The 16,240-nt window shown below is 49.5% G+C and overlaps 1 protein-coding gene across 1 annotated transcript in view; it reads left to right on the forward strand.

Moving 5' to 3' along the window:
* Positions 1–13,606, forward strand: part of CALB2 (calbindin 2) — a 28,488-nt gene extending 14,882 nt beyond the window's left edge. The window contains exons 4-11 of the mRNA XM_027119346.1: positions 1,582–1,662; positions 6,706–6,762; positions 7,342–7,419; positions 7,954–8,009; positions 8,345–8,384; positions 8,562–8,615; positions 9,376–9,447; positions 12,918–13,606. Of these exons, the coding sequence (XP_026975147.1) occupies positions 1,582–1,662; positions 6,706–6,762; positions 7,342–7,419; positions 7,954–8,009; positions 8,345–8,384; positions 8,562–8,615; positions 9,376–9,447; positions 12,918–13,034 (555 nt within the window). The 3' untranslated portion in view covers positions 13,035–13,606. The remainder of the gene's footprint in view (positions 1–1,581; positions 1,663–6,705; positions 6,763–7,341; positions 7,420–7,953; positions 8,010–8,344; positions 8,385–8,561; positions 8,616–9,375; positions 9,448–12,917) is intronic.
* The last annotated feature ends 2,634 nt before the right edge of the window (positions 13,607–16,240 follow it).

Here is a 16,240-nt window from a genome sequence, read left to right on the forward strand (position 1 = left end):
CTTGTGTAACAATTTATATATACACACATACACTTATACAGACACATCTACATGTGCCTGTGTGTGCAGGCCTAACCAGACACCTCTGGAAATCAGTCTGCAACCCATGCTCAAGTGGTCCAGAATGATGACAGCAGCACATAAAGGAGGGCAGAACTCCTCCTGGGGTGAATTGGTTGCCATGGTGCCTTAGGTCAGCGCCCTGGAAGGAGAGACTGAGACAGAGATTCGTGGGTAGGATTTCAAGAGAAGGGAGGAGAGAGCAACAGGAAAGGGCAGGGCAAGAAGCTAAGCAAGCGCGTGGTCTCAGCTGGAGCCTCGTCTTGGCCTGATCTCATGGGGGGCTCTGGAGTGTGGATTGCGTCACGGGGTTGGCCCCACTCAAATGGGCTTAAACCAGGGGTTGGCAGGCTTTTTCTGTAAAGTTCCAGACTATGGTCAGGGTTTGCAAGCTGTAAACTCTGCCTTCAACAACTCTGCCCTGTGGCACAGAACCACCACAAACAGTATGTAAACGAAAGGGCCCTGCCATGTTCCAATACAAGTTTATTTACAGAAACAGGCATTGAGCCAGATTTGGCTCATGGGCCATAACATACTGACTCTTAGCTTAAACTATGAGAGGCTCCTAATGAGAAAGGCCATGAGAAGGACTGACTCCTGGTGAAGGAGACAAGGTCTCCAGCCCTGCTTCTCGGCAGTTCTCTTGGTTCTGTTCTCCACCCCTAAAACAGATTCATCCTCAGGCTGGTAGCAAGCTGGCTAGAGCAGTTCCAGGCATCACATCCAGATGCAGAAGGGGCCCATCTCATTTGGTCCCTGATAAGAATAAGGAAACCTTTCCCAGGGGTACCCGCAGTAGACCGCCCCTCACATTTCACTGGCCAGGAGTAGGTCACATGTCTAGCCATAAGCCAATCACTGGCCAGGGAAATGGGATTATCACATCTAGCTGAGACTAATCGGGATTTGCCTGTGACCCAAGCATGCTGGGAGCAGAGAAGAGGGGAAGGCCATTGGGGGGGGAGGGGGGCAGCCAACAGTGTTTGCGGCACAAGAGTACTTGCAGTTTTTTAAAAATCGGATTTGTTGTGGTATAATTTACATATAACAAGCAGTACTGATTTGAAGTGTAAAATTCCATGAGTTTAGACAGTTGTATACAGCCATGTGGTCACCACCACAATCAAAATACGGCATCTCCTTCACCCCCAAAATGTTCCTCTGTCTGGTCAGGCCCTCCTGCACTCAGATTAGTTTGCATTTTCTAGAATTATATATGTGGAACCATCTAGTAAGTATTGAGTCTGGATACTCGCGTTTTAAAGTGGCACCACTTTCTGTCCCTCCAGCTGCTCATACCTGAAGGTTTGGGGGTGACCCAGAAGCGCTTCTCAGAACACCCTTCTTCCCCTTTGAAGGGCTGTCAGCCCCTGTTCTCAAGAAAGGAAGCAAAATGGAGCAAAATGTGACTCCCATGCTGCCTTGCCACTGGCTGGTTTCCATCCTTCCTGCATGAAAGTCTGTTTGCTTCCTGGCAGGGCTCTCCGTAATGTTACTGTCGCTCTCTGATCCCCACAGCTGGCGCAGATCTTGCCGACCGAGGAGAACTTCCTTCTGTGCTTCAGGCAGCATGTGGGCTCCAGCACCGAGTTTATGGAGGTGAGACCAAGGCGCTGCCTTCTCTTTTGTACATCGGGGCCTGCCTTTCTCTCGTGTTCAGAGCCAGGCCCACCCAATGCCTGGGAATGGTCCCTGGAAGACACTAAACCCCTTTTGAGTAGCTCAACTACTCAAAATGTGGTCCATGGACCAGGAGCATCAATGTCGCCACCACCTGGGTGTTTGTTAGAAACACAGAGTCCTGGGCTTCCCTGGTGGCGCAGTGGTTGAGAGTCCGCCTGCCGAGGCAGGGGACACGGGTTCGTGCCCCGGTCCGGGAAGATCCCACATGCCGCGGAGTGGCTGGCCCCGTGAGCCATGGCCGCTGAGCCTGCGCGTCCGGAGTCTGTGCTCCGCAGTGGGAGAGGCCACAATAGTGAGAGGCCCGCGTACCGCAAAAAAAAAAAAAAAAAAAGAAATGCAGAGTCCCTGACCCACTGAATCAGAATCTACATTTTAGCAAGATCCCCAGGTGACGTGTGTGCACGTTAAAGTGTGGGGAATAAGGTGAGAGGTAAGCTTGGGTAAAGTACCTTTAGAAAATAATGTGTACACACTACTTCCCATTTGGGTATTTGCCATAGATATTTGCATATTACAAGCTCTGAGAAATCCTGCAGTAAAGAGACCTGTTTCACTTGGTTTGCCTCCAGAATCTTTCATAGTTCCTTCTCACTCAATAGCATTAGTGTTCCTGGAATTCAGAGTTCCAAGGAGCATTCTTGAGAAGGATGGATTTAGGTACCATTCTAAAACTGGAAAAGCCCAGTGAGAATTCCAGTTTCCAGTATCTTCCAGGTTTGGTGTTTGACTGTGGTCTGGGCTTCACTGTCCATCTTTAAAATAGATGTTGCCATCTTTGCAGTAGCAATTCTTTGAGATCCTCATGGGAAATAGGACATCCAAACTCAAGTGTCTTTTGAGTAATATGCAATTGACAGATTGAACCATGTGAAATTGCTCATATTTAACCATTCTTTATTTACAAAAATTGGAAATTCCATGCGGTTTAACCAAATATATTACTAATCCTGATGTCTGGCGAACTACCAGTTATTTTTGCTATTTTTCTGGGGCTCTGCACCCTAGCCATTCAATGTATGTGTCCCTCAAGGTGAAATTCAACCCATACCACCCACACACACATGCACACACAGTGCCTGCTGTGATAAATAATGACTAGCCTTCAACACAACTCCAGTCGCCATTTGTCATGTTAAATCCATTTCTAGCCACCGGTAATCCCCTGTCCCTGATTCACTGCTTAAACATGACTGGAGAGCTAGTCCAGAAACACACATGGCAGTGAGTTCCCCATATAGATAGAAAGTCAGTTAGAAATAATGGATTCTTAGGGCAGAAGACTCATTTTTTTAAGTGGTAGCTTGCCTAAGCATCAGATATGGATTTAATTTTATTGTGCTTTAAAGGATTTTCTCCAGTTTTTTCACGATGGCAAAATTCCATAAGCTGGTCATTGACAGGCTGGATTCTGTTCTTAGTTCCCCCCTTGCCTGTCTAGGAGGAAAAGTCCGCCTATACATAGAACTTGTCAGGGTGCTGCTTTTGTGAGTGTCTGTTTTTCTGTCTGTAGAAAAGGGAGCGTTTATACTTGATTACTCCTTTCCTGATAGGGAGGCGGCCAGAGATTGGCCTCCCTTCCACCTATGATCAGGAGAATGGGGATGACAGCTTGCAGGGGGCAGAGATGCTTAAAGAGGAGGGGAAGGAAACCCTCTCTCTCTAAATCATCAGTGGTTTCTCTCTGTGTAGTTGACATGGTTCCATATTTTACCTGCCTTTATCCTTTAAGCCCCAGCATAACTACTGAGCCAACACCACCCCCATCCCACAGGTTTCCTGGGACCCCATCATCCTACAGGACCATCCCCTCCTGGGGTTGTCCATTCATTCCATCATTATCAGCTGGAAACATGAAATGGCCCCTCTGTAGCCCTGAAAGGTTTGTGCTGCCAGATGCTTCCATCCCACTGCTCATCCCAACATTTTAATTTCTAACGTAAGTGACACCTCATGATTTCTTTGAGATTTCACAAAGCCCAGGTTTCTTGAACTCTTTTCCTTGAATGGGAAGAGAATCATGACCATACTTTGTGATGGCTGAGCACAAAGTATGGGATGGAAAGAAAAGTCCAGCGTGAGAGCATGGAGCTGGGGGTGGATCCAGGGAGGGAGGGAGGGAGGTCAGAACTGCTAGGATGATCTCACTCCGAAAGCAGCTGGCTGCTTTGCTTTCTGGGAGGACTGGGGTCCCTTCAGGTTATCCTCCCCTGAGGCAATTTAGGGGCTGTCTGCCTTTTTCTCCCAGTCAAGACTCAACCTAGATGAACTAAATTCCTATACACTAAAGGCATGCAGGTGGTTGGTGACGTCATATTTGAAAATCTGCACATATTTCTTTGTGCTTACTCGAGGGCGGGCTTTCAGAGCGTGGGAAGGGATATTTTGATGGAGCCGGGCATTTTCTTTCCCCAAAGAAAGAACTCTCCCCTAATCAAAAATCATTTACCCAAGTTGTACGTAGAATAAATCTACGTTTTTATCGGGACTTGCTCATATCTCATAACTTTTTAAAAAATCAGGATCAAATTTTTTGAGCCACTACTATACCATGAGAATTACACAGCCTAGTTTGCTGGTATGGAAGAAAGATCCTAAAATATCTATACATTCTCACACTCCTCACAATAAAAGGGGGACATGCCATCAACAGACGAATGTGTGGTACGTATATATAACGAAATATTACTCAGCCATAAAGGAGGAATGAAATAATGCCATTTGCAGCTACATGGATGGAGCTAGAGATTATCATACTAAGTCAGAAAGAGAAAGACAAATACCATATGATATCACTGATATGTGGAATCTAAAATATGACACAAATGAACTTATCTACGAAATAGAAATGGATTCACAGATACAGGGAACAGACTTGTGGCTGCCAAGGGGGAGGTGGGGTGGGGGAAGGATGGATTGGAAGTTTGGGACTAGCAGATGCAAACTATTATATATAGAATGGATAAACAACAAGGTCCTGCTGTATAGCACAGGGAACTATATTCAATATCCTGTGATAAACCATAATGGAAACAATATATATATATGCGCACGCGTGTGTGTGTGTGTGTGTGTATATATATATATATATATATATTTCTGAATCACTTTGCTGTACACCAGAAACTAACACAACATTGTAAATCAACCACAATAAAAACTTCTTTTAAAGTGGGGGACATGATGTGGAGAAGTTGAGGAGACAGGAGATCAAATTTGGGAAAAGAATTAGCGCCTGCTGACTTTCAGAAAATCAAGAGTTGCTGGTGTCTAGCTGTGCTGTTTGGAGCTGAGGGAGAAGGAAATAAAAATCAAGGGAAGAAAACTTGGAAGAAAATCTAAGAACTGTGATCAGGCAGCAAAATGGACCAAGGATTAGGGAAACAGGGTTCTCTGGGCCGTTTGTCACAGATACACCCACTCTCATTCCCCACCATGGTATTCCCGCCTCCCCACAAGATAGACTGGGTTAAACACTGGGGTTTCAGGACAGCTGCATTCAGGACCAGATTTTTTCAGGACCACTGTTATTAGTTAACTATCGCTGTGTGACAAATTACCCCCCAAAATTTACCAGCCTAAGGCAACGAACATTTATTATCTCTCAGTTTCTGTGGTTGGAAATTTGGTAACAGCTCAGCCAAGTGGCTCTGGTTCAGAGTCAAGATGTCAGCTGGGCTGCAGTCATCTGAAGGCTTGACTGGAGCTGGAAGATGTACTTTCAAGGTGGTGCACTCACGTGGCTGTTGGCAGGGGGCCTCAGTTTCTCACTACACGAGCCTTTCTATAGGGCTGCTTGAGTGTCCTTACGACGTGGCACCTGGCTTCCTCCAGAGTGAGTGATCAAAGAGGCAGAACAAGAAGGAAGCCTCAATGTCTTTATGACCTAGGCTTGGAAGCCACACACTGCCATATCTGCCGTGTTCTATTCATTAGAAGTCAGTCACTAAGTTCAGTCCACATTCAAGGAGAGGGAAACTAGGGAGGTGAAGAATTGGTGGACATTTTTAAACCATTCCAACTGTTTTTCCTTGTTTCTCCTGTGTGATGTCTGCTCCTGCTCAGATGGCCAGAACAGAGAGGAAGGAGGTGGTCAGACCCATATCACCTGCTGAAGCTCTGCTTCTCTTTGATCCCCCAGATGCTGTGGTCAGCAGGCAGTTCTCTGGTCCCTCACAGGGACCCAGTGCATGTACTGAATAACTGGGACTCAGATCAGAGCCCAGAACCAGTATGGAGCAAGATCCAGTGATGGACCGATTGTCTAGGCCTAGATCACATGCCTCCCTCTGGAGATGGATCAGCCCCTCCGGAACCATGTGGACTGAGCATGAGAGAGGGGTGGTTTCCTAAAAAAAAATGGGGCGATGTTTTTTATCAGAAAGATGGGGGAGTGGCCTTGGGATAGTCTAAACAAACTGATTCCACTACCAATTCTGTTCCACCTTCAGACGTGGCAGCCACATGCATCGTGGTGGAGGTGTTGAGGACGCAGTACAATGAGGAGTAACCAAAGCCTGCTTCTGCCCCTTCCGGAGGGTTCCTACCCTTGCTCCCAACTCCCACACGGAGAATGAGAAGCTTCCAGAACAGTAAAAGGACACCCAATATACCCACAGCAAAAATGGGATCCAACAGATCATAGTGCTGGCCCTGGTAAAAATCTGCCTGGTTAACACCTTAGAAAACCATAACCCTGGTTACAAGATGACCCTGAAGCCAGTTACAGTAAGGAGACCTTGTCCCAGCAGGGTTGTTTTCTTCTCTGTGACCTTGGCCAAGACACCTTCCCTTATCTCTTCAACTGCGACATGGAAGGGACTGGTCTAGACCATCTCCATGTCCCCATCTCATTGTAATATTCTTGAATATCAAGACCCGGCCTGGCCCGTTAAAGGAAGATGGAGAGAAGCTTATAGGTGTGGATAAATCTTTGTGAATAGGTTGACATTCTCATTGCAGGCTTGGCGGAAGTATGACACAGACAGAAGCGGCTACATTGAAGCCAACGAACTCAAGGTAAGATGAGCCTTGGAGAGGGCATGGAGGGCGCAGAGAATGGGCCTGAGACCAAAGTGGTGGTGGGTTTAAGGAACCTGGGGAGGGAGGAGAGGGTGAGTGAGGAATGTAGGTGTGTGGTCTGCTTCGGGATACTCAGGCCCGGCTCTGAATGGTTAGACATGTTCAGCCGTGTGAAATCAGCAACACAGAGCTGTAGGAGTTCAACCAGTTCACATTCCTCTGCACGTCAGTGCCCAGGACAGGCATTCCAGCAGTCTGGCCTCCTCGCTTGCACGTCTACCCCTAAACTCCTCTGGACCCAAGGAGTCCCAGGCACTGCTTAGCATGTGTCCTGGGCTCTCTGAGGAGCCAGAGCCAGTTTCTACTGCCTGGCCTATGGGGTGAGGTTGCATCCAGCAGCTCCCTCCCCCTTCAGGGTTACTCCACAAGCATTAAGGGGTGAGGGAATTGTGAGGGCTGCAAGCTACGCAAATGATGTGCCCCGGAAAACAGTGTTGAGTGACCGTCTGAAGGAGCAGGTGAGTCAGGGACAGACAGCCTGAACTGGGAGCTCTGAAGAGGACTTTGGTATTCCAGGGATTCCTGTCTGACCTGCTGAAGAAGGCGAACCGACCATATGATGAACCTAAGCTCCAAGAGTACACCCAAACCATAGTGAGTGGCTGGAAGTATCCCTCCTCCCCAGGGGTGCAGGACACGGGCCCCAAATCGGTGGGATTCGGGGTTTGTGGGGTCGCTAGTTGGCTGATTCTTCAGGTCCAGGAGAGGTGACTCCCAGTGGCAGCCAGCAAGAGGGATGCTAGTTCATGGGCCCTGCACCCTCTCTCTTGAGGTCCCCACTCAGCCAGATGCTCCTGGGACAGTGTAAGATGGGAGCATCTGTTTCCATGACAGCCTCCACAGCTCCAGGAGAGGATAAAATTGGAGAGGGTGGGCCTTCGGTGCTGGTCTGCTGTCTTCTGCGGCCCTGTCCCTGAGAAAGGGGGAGGGGAGCCATGACCAAGTCCCTGCTGTCTCCCCAGTGACCGATTCAGCCCATGCTGGTCCCTGCCACCAGGTGACCTCAGAGGACGCATGCGCATACTCCCTCATCCTCCTTCCTCTCCAGTACAGGGGATGGCAGGCCAAGGTCCGACATGAGAGAAAGTCAAAGCAAATAACCCAGGCACCACTTTCTGTCCCCAACAGCTACGGATGTTTGACTTGAACGGGGACGGCAAACTGGGCCTCTCGGAGATGTCCCGGTAAGTGCCTGCCCTCACTCACCCCAGCATCACTTTTCACAAGATCCCTGCAGATCATCCCTGTGCTACCATCCCTATCGCCAAGATCAATCAGTGGGGAAGGTGACAGGTCAGGTGTCCTGAAGCACAAATCAAAGTTAGGTCAAATCATGATCATCATCACCTCAACGTTCCGTCTCCCTCTTTTTAGAACTTTCCACTGACACCTGATTATTAAGTGCTCAGAGATCGTTTCCATAACTACAGATGCTCCTTCTGCATCCCCTCCCCCCAGGTCCGAGTTGTTCTTGCTTCTGCTCTGTCTCCTAATCGCTGCTCTAACATTCTCTTTCCAGACTCTTGCCTGTACAGGAAAACTTCCTGCTTAAATTTCAGGTAAAATAGCCTCTTTGCTTTTCTTCAATTCCTCCTCCCTTCCCCTCACCCCTGAGCTCACCCTTCCTCAGCACACGTGCACGCACACACACACACACACACACACACACACACACACACACACACTCACTCTCTGCAGGGCTTTGGCTTCTGTCTTTAATACCTTGGGCTTTCCAGGGCATGAAGTTGACCTCGGAGGAGTTCAACGCAATCTTCACATTTTACGACAAGGTAAGACAGAGGACGGTGTGGATGGAAAAGCAGGAGGCCCGTTCCAGCCCCCCCTCCCCCCACCCCACCAGAATGGCTCGCCTTGGTCCTTAGGCGTAAACGAGCTGTCGGACAATCTGAGCCATGCAGTTTCTTCCTGTCCCTTTGGATTCCCTGCAGCATCTTCTGCTGTGTGAGAAGATAAATGTCCTTCAGTGTGTGGCCTGTGGGACCCAAGGTTTTGGTTCCTTAAAAGTATAGGAGAGAATAGCTCATGGAAGAGGGTTATGCCTGGAACTAGGGTGTGATTACATTGTTGGTACCCAAAGAGAGGAGGTGCTCAGTACTGCTCCCCTGGTGCCAGGTCATAATCTTGCTGTCTTCCTAGGAAGTGGGGAGTGAGAGGCCCTCCGTACCAATGTCGCCCCTCCCTTAGCTGCCCCTGTGTAGGTGACTCCAATGGTTTTCCTTGGGGGTAAACTTTAAATAGCCTGTGTTCATCCTGACATCTTGTTGTGGGATTCGACACCCAGGGAGTTAGCAAAATGCTTCTTGAACCTCACTTACAATTTCAGTGCAAATGAAAAACACCAGAAGGGAAGGTTACCAACAGTTTTCCCTGGACCCTCCCTTTCCTGCAGTGACTGGTAAAGTCAGAAGTGACACGTTATTTGGGCACCTCTTTTGCTCAGAGTAAAGACCGTTAGCAAAGCTAGACTGTGGTCGGGGGTCATGGGGCCTGAGTTCTGAGGCTCTGTGCTGACCCTCTGCTCCCCGCCAGGATGGAAGTGGCTACATTGATGAGAATGAGCTGGACGCCCTCCTGAAGGATTTGTATGAGAAAAACAAGAAGGTGAGTGGCTGAGCCCGGAGGTGGGGTGCTGTCCTGGAGGCGGGATGGGGGTGGGAAGGAAGGCCGAGGAGTGCGTTTTGCTCCTCTCTGATCACCGCCTAACAAGGCAACGGCAGTTTTTTGGTTTGGTTTTCTTCTGGTTGAATTGACTGATTTTTTTTTTTAATACACATAAAAAAGTTTGCCATCTTAACCATTTTTAAGTACAGTTCAGTGGCATTAACTACATTCACGATGTTGTGCAACTGTCACCACCATCCAGCACTCTTTTTCATCTTTCCAGACTGAAACTCTGTAGCCATTGCTGCCTGCCCCCGGCCACTGGCACTCATCATTCTACTTTCTCTGTGCATCTCACTGCTCTAGATACTTCATATAAGTGAGATCATACAGTATTTATCTTTCTGTGTCTGGCTCATTTCACTCAGCGTAACCGTCTTCAAGGTTCATCCATGTTGTAGCACATGTCGGAAATTCCTTCCTTTTTAAGGCTCAGTAACATTCCGTGGTGTGTCTATCCCACATTTTATCTGTCCATTCACAGGCAGACACTTGGGTTTCTTCTGCCTGCTGGCTGATGGAAATAACGCAGCTATGAGGCCATGGCAGTTTTGATGTGGCCCAGTTCTTGGAAGTGTCAGCCACATGGCCAACAAAAAAGACTTTTTTACAGGAACCGGGAGATGAGTCTTGGCGGCATTTTCCTCCACCTCCTGCAAAATGTCTTTCTCTGAGAAAATGGTTTTGCTGCTTTCTTTAATTAGATGAGGAACGCTCTATAATTCCTTGCGTTGTCTAACTGCCTGGGCGGTCCGGCTAGAGCTAAATATAATGCTCAATTTCAGGGCAAAAAATTCATCACAGCCTCTGAGTCTATCTGTCTCCCTTTCCAACTGCCTTCCGACTTCTTTATCCTGAATATCATCCTTCATTTCTTTCACCCTAAATTTATTTTTTTGCTTTACACTACCTACAATTGCTTTTTGAAAGAGGCAGAAAACAAATTATAAGCAAATACTTCCTAGGAAGAAAGGAAGTACTCACCAAGTGTTTGAACTCAGCAGACGTTTTCCTGGCACCAAACTCTAGGAGAAAATTATTTGTGCATCCTTATGTGTCCAAGGAATGTTGCACATCGTAATGGAAAATATCTTTAACTGTAATTGTATTAATGAGGCATGATTTTTCTCCATATCACCCTGCTTTATGCCTGAGGCTGATGGGCCTTGAAGGCAGGCATTAAATCTTGGGAGAGACCCGAATTTCCTGGTCATCACCTAACTAGGCTCTTTCTTGATTACCACAAAAGACAACTCATATGGCTACACAGCTTGACTCGAGATGTGGAAACAAAAAAGAGTCAGGGGTTGGGGCTAGGAAACAACGCTGAAGATTAGAGAACAAGGATATTAATAAAATTGTTTACCCGGGAGCCTTCCACCTGTACTAAGCTCCAGATTTAGCACATGGGGATTGAGTGAATGAATCAGTAGAGAGAGCTGCCTGCTTGTAAATAACAGCCCCTGAGATGGGAGGGGAATGGCCATTTTTAGGTGAGCCCACATGGCAGATGCATATGCCTTTTTTTTTTAATAAATTTATTTTTTATTTATTTATTTTTGGCTGTGTTGGGTCTTCGTTGCTGCATGCAGGCTTTCTCTAGTTGCGGCGAGCGGGGGCTACTCTTCATTGCCGCGTGCAGGCTTCTCATTGCGATGGCTTCTCTTGTTGCAGAGCACAGGATCTAGGCGCGCAGGCTTCAGTAGTTGTGGCACGCGGGCTCAGTAGTTGTGGCTCGCAGGCTCTAGAGCGCAGGCTCAGTAGTTGTGGCGCACGGGCTTCGTTGCTCCGTGGCATGTGCGATCTTCCCAGACCAGGGCTCAAACCCGTGTCCCCTGCATTGGCAGGTGGATTCTTTACCACTGTGCCACCAGGGAAGTCCGTGTATGCCATCTTGATGGTGCCTTCACGGACAGTGATTCGGTTTCTGAGCAGATTTACGTTTGAGGCTCCTGAGGGACAGGCTGATGGGCTCAAACTTCGACATTTCCTAGCAGTCCTAAGACAGTTGCAACTTGCTAAAGCCATCCTCAGCTTCAAGCAATACTTCTAGACACAGAAAATAAGCAGCCCCCTCTGTCCATTCTGCTAAAACTCTTGATGCCGCACTGAACTGGAGGGTTTTGTCAAGCTCAGGCTTGATATATGGGGTCACTTCCTTAGCTCCTAATTGAGTGGTAGGTCGCTCAGGCACACCCTGGTGTTATGGACTAGGTGACATTTTTTCCAGGAACTTCACAACTTTAGTGAAGATGCCCCTCAAAGCTAGAGATGCCTGCAAAGTGCCTTGGGGCTGGGTGGTGGCACAAACCCAGGAATCAGTAACGTGAGGGGATGTCACCAAACGATGCAATAAAAGACTGACCTTGGAGCACTGAGGGCAGGTGAGCCACGTGAAGAATTACTCAGGGGACCAAGACTCCTTATGGCTGGAGAGTTGGTCCCATCCTTTAGCCAATACCTTAGTCTTTACACCTCACTTTTCTCATTAGCTGAATGGAGATAATGACCCATCAGCCTGGAAGGGGAACTATTTAAAAAAAAAAAAAAAAAAAAAAGATCTGCCGACGTCTTCCATACAAAAGGAGGAGGAAGAGGAAGGAGGAGGGAAAGAAAAAGACGGTTGTTTAGTGAGTTTCCAACGTTGATGATGACTTTGCTCTATTTCAGAACTTTCGGCTATTTCCATCCAAGGCAACACAAGGCATGTGGGCTGTTGGTGTGCTGTACATGTTGGTCTCCATTTTGTATGAGACTCTGGGCATGTGTCTGTGGGTCACCTGTCTTAGTGCCCCTCAAGGCCACAAGGAGCCAGTGAACAAGCTGTAGGCTGGTAGGCTTGCCGCTGGAGGAGAAAGGAGTTAGAATCCCTTGTTGCGCTGGGTGAGGCTTTTAGGGAAGCATGATCCAAGGGGCCTGAAGACGAAACTGGGGAGCGCCCCTGGCATTCTCCTCCTCACCTGCAGGGACCCAGCAGCTTGAGTAAAGGGAGGCTCACTGAGGTAGAGGAATTTAGAGAAGCTGTGCACAGATAATGACTGTCACCACAGCTACTGTTTGGAGAGCACGCTGTGTGTCAGGTACTGTGCTAAGTATTGTTTACATTCATTTCCTCACGGAATCATCATAACACCTCAATGAGGCAGGCTCGTTACTGTACCCATTTTACAGATGAGGCAGCTGAGACTTAGCAAAGGTTGAATACTTTCCCCAAAGCAATGCAGCCACTAAGTGAAAGGGAGAGTGTTTTTCATCCAGGGCTTTCTGACTCCCAAGGCCCATGCTTTGTGTGCCTCTAAGCTACTTGCACTGAGATGGGATAAGGGAAAGGTTCTGGCTGAATGAACAGCTGGGCCGTGTAGGTGGGGCCGTCCGCTGAGCCTCTTACCCTCTCCCTCTCTGTCTCCTAGGAAATGAACATCCAACAGCTCACCAGCTACAAAAAGAGCGTCATGTCCTTGGCCGAGGCGGGGAGGCTCTACCGCAAGGACCTGGAGATTGTCCTCTGCAGTGAGCCACCCATGTAAAAGGGGGGATGGGGGCTGCTTCTCCACCTCCCCTCAAACCTGCCCCTGCTGCCCTGCCACTTCCACCCAGACCCGGAGATCCTGAGCATCCCTCCCACTGCCCCTGCCATCTGCACACACCCCAGCCTGCAGAGCAGGAAAGAAGAGACGGAGAAGGGGCTGCTGACGGGCCCCCTGGGGCCCCCTCCAACCCAACCCTGGATGACCAGTCACAGCGCTCTGCATGCAGAGGGGCACCAACCGCACAGAAGGTGGGCAGGGGCACAGGTGGGGAGTCCCTCCTTCTCTTCGCTGTGATGCATGAGCTCATTCGCTGTATGATTTAGGCTTCTATGTCCAACAGAGTGCACCCTCCCCTCTGCCTCTCCCCCATGCCACCAGCCACCCCGAACCCCCGGGTTCCATGCCCCGCCTCGCTAGTGGTGTAGCTGTCTTCTCAGAGCTCCTTGTTCGTGGCGGGCACCGGCCCTGTCCTTTACTCAGCGTGCTCCCTTTCCCTTTGGGTTTCTTGTTTACCAAAGAAGAGTTTACAGACAATAAAAAGGAAATGTTCTCCTGTGGAAGCTCTCCCAGTTCTGGCTGAGTGGTCAACTTTCTCTCTGCCGCTAGTCCCTGACAAAGAGAGAGCCTGTCCTCGAGTGAGTGGGGAGAGTGAGGGGACCACCCAACTGGGGCATAACCGCTAGAAGCAAGGGTGTGGGACCCCGGGACGCTGTACTTTCCCTTGCCACTCACTGCCTTCTCTCCATCAGCCTGTCACTTCTCTGCTCCATGTTTGTTTCCACGTTTCTGAAATCATAACAGCAGTTATCAGTTCATTGAAAGTTTACTAAATGCCAGGTATTATGCAAAACAGTTTGCCTGCCGTATCTCTCTTAGTCCCTTGAGAGGGGTGCTGTGATTGTCTCCAGCGTACAGATGAGGAAACTCAAGATTAAAGAGGTCAAGTAACGAGCCCCATGTCTTAGGGCCAGTAGGCGGCGCAAAGCCAGGGTATGAATCCCGAGGATTGGATCCACTTTTTTTTTTTTAATTGGCCGCACCGCACGGCTCGCAGGACCTTAGTTCCTTGACTGGGGATTGAACCCGAGCCCCCTGCAGTGGAAGCTCGGAGTTCTAACCACTGGACCGCCAGGGAATTCCCTGGATCCACATTCTTTACAGTAGGGCTACCAATGGCCTGTGGCAACAGTGGGACGAGGTGATCTCCACCCAGCAGGGGGGACCTCCACCCAGGAGTTCCAGGCACCACGAACTTAACTTCTCCCCCTCGAAATGCAATTTGCCCCACAGCCACATATCAGATGCCCCTTGGTATAGGGCCAGCATGGCCTTTGGGTGCACAGAACTCTTTGGGATCCTAGAACAGAGAGATACCTGATTTTTTTTTAATGCTATCAGATACTGACTGTTTTGACATTACCTCATTTAACGTCGCAACAATCCTTGCGATGGATACGATTTTCAGATGAAGAAACTAAAGCTCAAAGACGTTAAGTCACTTTGGAAGTGTCCATTCAATAACCAGGAGCTCACCTGGAGCAACAGAACCCTGTGGGTCGAATCTACGCCTCCTTTCTTTCCCAGCCACGCCCCTTTCTGAGAGAGCCTGTCCTGTTCACCCCCTGGATGCTGCAGCCGGCGAGCCACCTGACCTCTGTCTGCCTGCCCACAGCTGACGGGGCCGAGAGTGGACATCTGGTCCAGGCGGGGCCCCTAAGAGTCTCCTGGAATCTGAGGTTGAGAGCCAGGGCTGTCAGGCAGAATGTGTGGCATTGAAGCTGGGTGGTGATACAGCTTTGGGGGCGAGAGGTGGCACGACAGCGATCCAAAACCAAGCCCGAAGTGATGCTGAGAAGAGTAGGAACCAAGAGCCCGGGAGAGTCAGAGAGTAGTGGAGAGAAGATGCAGAGAAAAACACAGGAAAGAAGGAAGGGAGGAAGGACAGAGACTGAGAGAGAGAGAAAGAGACAGAAACAGAGTGAGGGGAAGGGGAACCACCCACCAGCTCCCACGAGGCCCTGTTGCACTGCCTAATACCGATTTCCCTGCCACCCCTATGCATCCTACCAGGGGATCTCCTGTCCACTAAGCGCAGCCCCCGACCCTATCATCCCTAGGTGTCCTCGGCCAGCATCCCCCAGGACGAGGCGCTGTAGCCCAGTCTATAGCTTCACACCTGCCCTCCCGACACACACTGCTCTGCCTGGGCTTCCCCTCAAAGCCCCCGAGGCAAGATGGGGTGGAGCGGTTGCCACAGCCTGGGATCCATGCAGGGGCAGAGGTGGGTCCTTTTCTACCTGGTTGCAACTCCGGGACCCAGATTTGCTGGAAAGGGAAAGGGCCTGGGAGCCCTTTCTCCCAGGCACAATCTCTATTCAGCAGAAGGGGAAACTCATGCCGTCAGGGACACCTGGTCTTTCAGAAGCCCCTTTAGTTCATTGTGAATGCAGGTATCTGTCTATTGAGACAAAGGGAGAGGGGAGGGTGATGCTAAGACCATCACAGTGCCTTGCCGTCCTCAGGGCTGTGCTGACTCTCTCCTGTGTTAGGAGCCCACGCCAGGGGAACAGGGGCTGGGGTGACAGGGAGCGTGGGGTGGCATCTGGGATTCATTTCACCCTTTTCTTTCTCTCTTGTGGACACCAGACTTTGTTGCTGCCTGACTCACAGGTGCGTTAGGAGCTGGTGAGCTCTAAACACAACCCTTCAGCGGAAGATCCTAGCCCAGCTCCATGCCCTTGAGTGGAATTTCCCATTCCACAAGAGCCTTGGGACCTGAGACCAAAGTCCAAAATAGAGCAGTCCCATGCAGACGCAGAGATTTCAAACTTAAAGGCAACTGTCTCCCGGGTACATTCTCCATTCACAAAATTCCCTTTGGAAAGATTACCGAAAGCCAGGCACAAACCCATCTAACTCTGTATTTTGGAGGGGGACACCTGTCTTCCACCCTAGCCTCCCAGGACCACCCCAGGAACGGCCCCACCCCTGTGAGATCCAGCACCTTTCTCTTGTCTTGAGTTTCTCCAGGCAACTCTATCAACAGCCTCACCTTCTAACACAAAGGCCAGCAGAAACAGGCTATGAAGAAAAAGGAAAATGCCCAGGAACACCAAGTCCAGTTAGGAAGTCCCGAGGAAGAGAGCAGTGTCACACAGCTAACTCGATTAGCTGGAATTAGTTGCATCTCAGGGCCGAGAGAG

Source organism: Aethalodelphis obliquidens, unplaced genomic scaffold (assembly GCF_003676395.1).
Source record: "Aethalodelphis obliquidens isolate GAN/ISIS:26980383/991018 unplaced genomic scaffold, ASM367639v1 scaffold20, whole genome shotgun sequence".
Taxonomy (NCBI): Eukaryota; Metazoa; Chordata; class Mammalia; order Artiodactyla; family Delphinidae; genus Aethalodelphis; species Aethalodelphis obliquidens.